The 8,397-nt window shown below is 40.6% G+C and overlaps 1 protein-coding gene across 1 annotated transcript; it reads left to right on the top strand.

Moving 5' to 3' along the window:
* The first annotated feature begins 2,514 nt into the window (after nucleotides 1-2,514).
* LOC117349671 (olfactory receptor 146-like) lies at nucleotides 2,515-3,435 on the top strand. Its single transcript, XM_033923264.1, has one exon. The coding sequence runs from the start codon at nucleotides 2,515-2,517 to the stop codon at nucleotides 3,433-3,435; it is 921 nt and encodes a 306-aa protein (XP_033779155.1).
* Nucleotides 3,436-8,397: the final 4,962 nt, after the last annotated feature.

Here is an 8,397-nt window from a genome sequence, read left to right as displayed (position 1 = left end):
CCTGTCAATCATTTGAGGGTACTTGTTAGAGAATTGTACCTATTCAGTCAAGATAGGTGGCTGAAATGTAGGCCTGGAAAACCCTGGTCTACATTACAGCCACTGATCTTTGCCGCTAGACCGCAGCAGCCGATCGTAACAGGGGAATTTTCCCCCTCTCCCATAAGCTGCACGGATGGGACTCCATAAAGCTGCAATTATGTAACTATTGCCCAAAGTCAGATTTCCTGCAAATCATTTGAGTTTGTCGGTTACAAAATCACAGCTTTGGGGAGTCCCTGCTGCTCATCTGATGGGGGATGGGGGAATTCACCTGCTGCAATCTGTTTAGCGTCTGCGTTAGGGAACACCTGAACCCCACCACGTCGGCCGGCAGGAGGGAAGCACACTCCTTCCTGCTGCTACCCCCAAATCCCCCACTGTCTGTGGCAGGAAGGATGCGCACTCCCTCCTGTCAGAACTCCCAAAACAACCCCCAGCAGGATGGATGCCCAATCCTTCTTGCTGGCACCCCTGCAATATCCCTAGCATGATGGATGCCCACTCCCTCCTTCTGATACCCCCCAAACACATGACCCCTCAAACACACCTCCTGAAAACCACCCAGGCTCCCCATACCTTTATCTGAAAAGTCAGCAAGAAAGATGCCCACTACCTCCTGCTCATACTCCAACCCATCTACCCATTGTCCATGGCAGTAGGGATACCCACTCTATCCTGTCAGAACCCCCAAAACAACCCAGGGCAGGAAGGAATGCCCAATCCCTCCTTCAGCTACCCCCAAAACAATCCCTGGCCGAAGGGATGCCCAATCTCTCCTGCTGGCACCCCCACAACATCCCCGGCAGGAGGGATGCCCACTCCCTCCTGCCATCATGCTCCTAACATCCACAGCAGGAGGGAAGCCCACTCCCTCCTGATGGTACCCCCAAACATATGACCACTCGAACACCCCCCAAAACCTACCCAGATTCCCCCCTACCTTTATCTGCAATGCTAGCCAGAAGGATTCCCACTCCCTCCTGTTGACAACCTCAAATACATGACCCCCTGAACACCTCCATCCCATAGGGATGGCCTTAGGGATCTGGCTAATTGGAGTCTTAAGCCATTCCCAGTGCATCCCAGAATGCCCCTCCTATGGGGGTCATGTGTTTAGGGGGTGCTGGCATAAGGGAGTGGGCATCCCTCCTTCCATACGACTTACAGTACGGTTCAGGGGTTCCCTGCCATGGCCACTCAACTAATTTCAGTTGGGGAATTTCCCCCTCCCCATCAGCTGAGTAGCAGAGACTCCCCAATGCAACAATTCTGTAACCGGTGTACTCAAAAGACTGACGGACCAACTTGGGTGCCGGCTATAGAATTGTGGCTTGGGAAATCCCTGCCATGATCAGCTGCTATGGTCTAGCAGCTAAGAAAGGCAGCTGGAATGTAGGCCAGGGTTTTCCAGGTCTATATTTCAGCTGCCTGTCTTGGTATGAATCGCAGTTAGGTAGCCACTTTAGCACACCTAACATTACTTCCAGTGTTGGCCATACCTACTTTGGTGTTCGACAGCCTAAATGGCTACCTAGCCACAATTCCTTTTATAAAGCATTGGTAAGCACTTCAACACCACTGTTTCTGACTGCATTTTTCAATTACTTAGGCTTCGGCAGGGCACCTACCAAAACCTAAGTTTAGGCACTGGTTATAGAATTTCCTCCTCCAGCGGCAAAATACCGGTCAGAATTTAGGAAGTTGGTTGGTTGCACTGAGAACTTTTCAGCAACCCTTTGTAATACAGTGACAGTATAATAATTATGAAACAACTAATAAGTACACAACAGAACATTCAAATAATATAGATATGTTGCTAATGCTTTTCTACAATACAGCAATTATTAGATGGGGACAAGATGGGTGGTGCAGTGTCCATTGGGATAAACAGATAGTTAAGATGTTTATACAGTTAAACAAGGTATAAGGAACTGATTTAGTTACAGTGTGTGGAGCAAGCTAGTCTTAGTGTATTAAAGTCCCTATGTATTAAAGGCTTTGTCACCTACTTCCTAAAATAGAGGTAGTCTGAAGTTAGATGTAGCTCCTCCAGGAGTGAATCCCAGAATGTGTGAACTACTCCTGAGAAGACTCACTGGTGGGTATTACAGCCTACAATTTTGTTTTCTCTCTTGCTATTTAAAATTTCATTTCACATTTTCAGCCTTAATTCCCAGATGGACCTACAAAGAGTATATCCAGGTCCTACAGATGGTTATCAGATCAGAGATTATAGGAAGCCTTGTCTTATTTTACAGGTAAGAAAATATATGCATTTATTTATTAAAAGTTCTTTCATACTGCCTACAGGTTAAAGAAACAATCAAGTTAAACCATTTGCTTTAGTGAGCTGCAGGATTAAGAAAACCAAAATCATTATTTGCAACAATTTATAGAATATGAACATTGGCATCTAATTTCTCCACAGCCCTGGATGTAAAATTCTTCATTTTCTTTGTTTCACAGAATCAAATGGAAAAGGTAAATTTTACTACCTTGACAGAATTTATCATTTTGGGGTTCCCAGAATTTCCAGAGCTGCAGGTACCTCTCTTCTTTCTGTTTCTATTGATTTATCTGATTGTCCTTATAGGGAACCTCACTATTATCACTATCGTGTGCCTGGACTCTCACCTGCACACCCCAATGTACTTTTTCCTCAGTAACTTGTCCTTTCTTGACATCTTTTCCACTACAGTTACTCTCACTAAGCTGATGGATATCTTGCTGAGAAAGAACCATCATATTTCTAAGAGTGGGTGTTTTACACAGATGTATTTTTTTGTTTCTCAAGCTAGCAATGAATTTTTAATTCTTTCAGTCATGGCCTATGACCGTTATGTTGCTATATGTCAACCTTTGTGTTACTATTTGATCATGAATCAGAAAGTTTGCATCCTGTTAAGCACAAGCTCATGGGTCTTAGGTCTTCTGATGCCTTTATCTTATTTTATTTTCCTTCCTCAATTTTCCTTTTGTCACTCCAATGAGATTAATCATTTCTTTTGTGATATTACAGCAATATTAAAGCTTTCTTGCAGCAGCACCTCTTCTTTTGAATGTGTAGTTTATATTTTTGGAGTTCTTGTAGCATGCCCCTGCTTCATTTCAACTGTCATATCTTATGTCTATATCATTTCCAACATCCTGAGGATCCGTTCCACAGAGGGGAGACGTAAAGCCTTTTCTACCTGCTCCTCCCACCTCACGGTTGTATGTCTCTACTATTTGACTCTGTTATGTTTATATTTGAGACCACCATCCATGCAGTCAATGGAAATAAACAAAGTTATTGCAATTTTACATAATACTTTAATTCCTATGTTAAACCCTATAATTTACAGCCTGAAAAACAAGGATGTAAAAAATGCTTTGAGGAAATGTTTCCAATGAAAAATATTTAATGATCCCAAAGGATTTTAATTTAAATCTGTGAATTTTGAGATAGTAAGATTTAGGGGGATCAATACAAAACCTGATTATCTGCCTAGGAATGGCTCCTGGCTTGCTAAATACCACAAAGCTCAATATCTGGGTCTATGGACTGGCCAATAACATACCTGATCACTGGCAATATTCATCTCCTGGCTGGATGTCTAAGTACAGCAGTCAGACAGACCCACCTAAAAAGCAGGCTTATCCTTGGCCACTGGAACTTAGCAAGCCACCGCAATCCAAACTAGAAATTCAATGCCAGTTGCAGGATACCCAGACTTTGAATTTCCATTTATGGTGCACATTGAAGGAGACAATCGGCTATCTCCCATGGTCTGATTGTCAGATGATTAGGAGTCTACATGTTGGGGGGTTCCATAGTGATCTGTCCAAATTTAGGTGAAACTTGGGTTCTTTCCAAAGGAGGGTATTAGAGCACCATCACTCTTCTAATTGTGAAGGAAAGACATGTTATATGAGTTTCAATGGAGACTTAAATCTTTTTATTGAAGCTATAGTACTGCCGGATCATCCTCAATCATGGTAGGAAAACAGTGATGCATACCAAGTATCTCAGACAGAATGCTGGTATCGACCCATTGATTAATGACCTTGTTTACTTAAGATCTCCAGAGTATTTGTTGTGGCTTAGGGGTCCTTTTACAAAGCCACGTTAGCGGGGTTAGTGCATCGGACATTTAATCATGCACTAACCCCCACGGCAAGCCAAAAACCTAACGCCTCATCAATGGAGGCGTTAGGGACTAGCGTGGCAGGCAGTTTAACGTGTGGTATTCTGCACGTTAAACCCCTACTGCGGCTTTGTAAAAGGACCCCTTAATATAATTACACATTATTATTTTACTAACTGATTTGCTGTTTTTAACAGACATAGTTTTATGCTGTCTTCTTTCATTACGATGCATTAGCTTCCAATTGCCTACTGAATCAAAGCTTTCTTTTTTTATTGTTAAATGTTTATTACAGGAAGGATCACTATTACTTAGCTGGACTCTTTTCTGCACTTCCCCATGTACAGGTAGATAGAAAGTAACTAAGGGCTCCTTTTACAAAGCCCCGTTAGCAGTTTAACGAGAGTAATAGTGTGCGCTAGCCGCTACCGCCTCCTCTTGAGCAGGCGGTAGTTTTTCGGCTAGTGCGGGGGTTAGCGGGCACTAAAAATGTGCATGCGATAAGCATCTATCGTGACTTCGTAAAAGGAGCCCTAAGGTTTGGGTAGTTTTTGTGTGGGTAGACCCATATTCTACACTTGTATTTTCAGAAATGAACTGCTCCTTTAGGTTTATATATTTCACATCAAAATTTATAGCAGTAACTTTTAGGTGTTTTTTTTTTAAGTAGTTTTTGTGGGGTTTTAGTAGACCCAAATTCTACATTTGTATTTTCAGAAATGAACTGCACTTTTAGGTTTTTTTTAAAGTGCTCCTTTTATCCGGTTTTGACTGGAATAATTAATGATGTGCCCATTGATTATGTTCCACTCAACTTTAAATGCAACTCATTAATTAGTCAGATCAATTATCTTTCACTTCTACTAATTTTCCTCTTCTATCTTCTCTTTTCATCAAACTTTTCTCATGTAAAATGTCAGAAACATTCAGGATAAATATCTAAATAGAACCTCAGTGGCTATACTTGAACTTATTATTTCATTTTAGTTCAAGTTCACTGTAGCAAGTCTCCTGATTGGTATATCCAAAAATCTTAACTATACTTTATTTTATAGCCAAACACTTATCTTAATTTTCAAGCTGTTTGGGGCTTATTATTACTTATTATTTAACAACATGTATATGTGTAGATTTGCAATATGGCAGAAATGAATGTATAACTTACATATGTGACTTGCAGAATCTCAATTTACAGATGTAATGTGTGGGATTTCCACTATTCCGTATTTCACTGTGTATCCTTGTAAAATGAATGATCTCACTACATGTAAATCAACAGCCGCAGAGATAGTCCAGAGAAAGAGTAACAACCAGTGACACACAAACATGTTTATGGAAGAAAGACCCAACCTGCTCAAGTCTGAACAATAATATACATCAGGCATCATCAGATTCTTCAATGAAGGATAACTACATCAATAAGATAAAGTAACCTCCCACTTTGACAATACTGTCGCTCATTCACCAGTGAAGAGGATTTCTTTGTATAAACTGAGATGGTTAGCTGATAAAAATACATTCTGCTAGGTTTCAGAACTGTATTGTGGTCTCTTCTATTTCAATGATCCCTCTAAGGCAAGGTTGGACAACCTTGATTCTGGAGGGCCACAACCCAGTTGGATTTTCAGGATTAATCCGATGAATATGCATACAATTAAGAAATCCTGAAAACCCGACTGAGTGGCAGTGCTCAGGGACCAAGATTGCCACCCCTACTCTAGGGTGTATGGGAGTCATTCAAGCATGATCCTCTTCCATATCACAGTATCAATCAGGAGGACAAGTAAGATGAGTTCTCCTGTTTCGCCTTGTGTTTTTTGTTCAAACATTGCTGTAAATTTTCCTGAGTAATTTGTCTTCAATTATTCCTAATAAACTCTCCTCTGGTTGCTTGATATCCTTTTATGAAATTTATAGCTTGAAAAATAATGATATAAAAAGCTAAATCAGAAAAGTTGTTTATCGATAGATATGTATCTAAAGATCCAAAGATTTCACATTGAAATTTGTGACCCTGATATTCAAAAAAATCTAAGTGTCCAAATGTAAAATTTATAGCTTGGAGTTAGTATTCAGACCATGGATGTCAGCCGGGCTGACTTCCATTACAAGCATTTAGCCTAGATATTCAATGCCAGGCCATTTCTAGTGGCAGAAAAATATATGGGCAGACTCCTTTTATGTGTAGCTTTAATGTGAAATGGAGTTCTGCTGTCTTCTTTGAGGAAATCAGAAATCTTCAGCCCTCTTGGATAAGAATGTGCCTTTATAATGCCAAATAATATATTTCTTTTTCAAGGATTTCTTTTTATGAATTGAGTCTCCTGCATAGTCTTCTTCTAGGGTATGTGGAATATTGTCTACACCAGTGTATCGTAAACTATGTATCGTGAGACACTAGTTTACCTCAGCAGATTCCAGGTGTGCCATGAGATGCCGGTAAGGAGGAGAGGTGCTGATACTGGTTGACCATTTATAGTATGTGACTCTTGTGGCAAGAGGCATGTCCTGTAGTCAGTTAGTGTCATTGTTCCTTCTCCTCACCTCTCCTGTAGCAACCCCCCCCCCCAAACACACACCACTGGTAATAGGAAGCTCTGGGCCGCAGCTTGAGGATATCTATGCATGTGAGGATGTTGATGCGATGACATCATGCATGCATTTGAAGTCATTGCATCAACATCCGTGCATTTCCGGGTGTCCTCAAGCCGCATATGCAAGATTAGTGTGTTGCAGCTTAAAAAGTTTATGACACACTGGTCTATACAATTGTTCCTGCAATATTGAAGTATTGCTACTCTTTGGGTTTTGTCCAGGTAGTAGGGACCTGGATTGGCCACCGTGAGAATAAGCTATTGGGTTTGATGGACAATTGGGCTGACCCAGTAAGGCTATTCTTATATCCTTATCAATATTGAGGCAATTACTCTGAGTTTAAAGGGGAACTGCCTGCCCCTTGTTATAAAAACTGAACTATTAAAGCATCACAACCAATGAGACATTGGTACTCATTTATTGATTATTTTAGTGTTTTATATTTAAGGTGACTCAGCATATTTACTGTATATTATTGATGTTACTCAGGATTCTGCTGCTAGATTATGTACTGATTTCTAATAGATATTGTCCTATGAAGCCTCACTTGAAAACACTGAACTGGATTCCAGCAGCCTAGCAAATCAAGCTCTAATGTATTTAATTTATTACATAGCAACATAGTAAATGACGGCAGATAAATACCTGAATGGTCCATCCAGTCTGCCCAACCATACATGCTCTGGATGAAGTGGAAATGCAGTGGGCAAAGCTGAAAGGAGTAATGTAAGTGCGACAGACCTCTTTTGAGGCAAGTAAATAAAAGTAAGAGGAAAAGAAGGCCACTTTTGTTCTCAAAAGTAGTAACTGAAAAGGTAAGGAATAAGAAGTTTACATTCATAAACTTCAAAAGGTCACAGAAGGAGGAAATCAGGCAAAAAAAAAAAAAACATCTGGAAAAGTTAAGAGAGGCTGGTTGTGTAGTCAGGAAAGCAAAGATGCAAATGGAAGGAAAAATAGCTGATACGGTTAAACAAGGAAACAATATATTTTTTAGATATATTAGTGATAAGAAGAAGTGCAAAAGTGGCATTGTGATACTCAAAGGTGAAGGGGAGAAATATGTCGAAACTAATAGAGAAAAGGCTGAATTGCTTAACAAATATTTCTGTTCTATGTTCACGGCTGAAGCGCTGGGAGTGGGATCATAAAAGACAAACATGAATATGGATGATGGAGTGGAAGACCCTGATCAATTTTCAAAGAGTTGTGTTCATGAGAAGCTAGCTAAAATAAAAGTAGACATCTGAGGGCACTGAAAGAACTTAGGGAAGTTCTGGTGGCTCTGCTGACTGACCTTTTAATTGAGTCTCCAAAGTCGGGAGTGGTACTAGAAAACTGGAGAAGGGCGGATGTGGTCCCTCTCCACAAAAGTGGAAGTAAGGAAGAAGTAGGGAATTACAGGCCAGTAATTCTGACTTCTGTGGTAAGCAAATTAAAAGAAACACTTTTAAAACAGAGAATGGTGAAGTTTGTCGAATATGGACCGGAGGCAACATGGATTCACTAGAGGTAGGTCTTGTCAGACAAATCAGATCAATTTCTTTGACAGGGTAACCAGATAATTGGATAGAGGGAGTGCACTAGATGTGGTGTATTTAGATTTTAGCAAAGCCTTTGACAGTGTTCCACA

This window comes from Geotrypetes seraphini, chromosome 16 (genome assembly GCF_902459505.1).
Source record: "Geotrypetes seraphini chromosome 16, aGeoSer1.1, whole genome shotgun sequence".
Classification (NCBI taxonomy): domain Eukaryota; kingdom Metazoa; phylum Chordata; class Amphibia; order Gymnophiona; family Dermophiidae; genus Geotrypetes; species Geotrypetes seraphini.
Note: the sequence above shows the minus strand (reverse complement) of the source record. Positions and strands in the feature narration are given on the sequence as shown.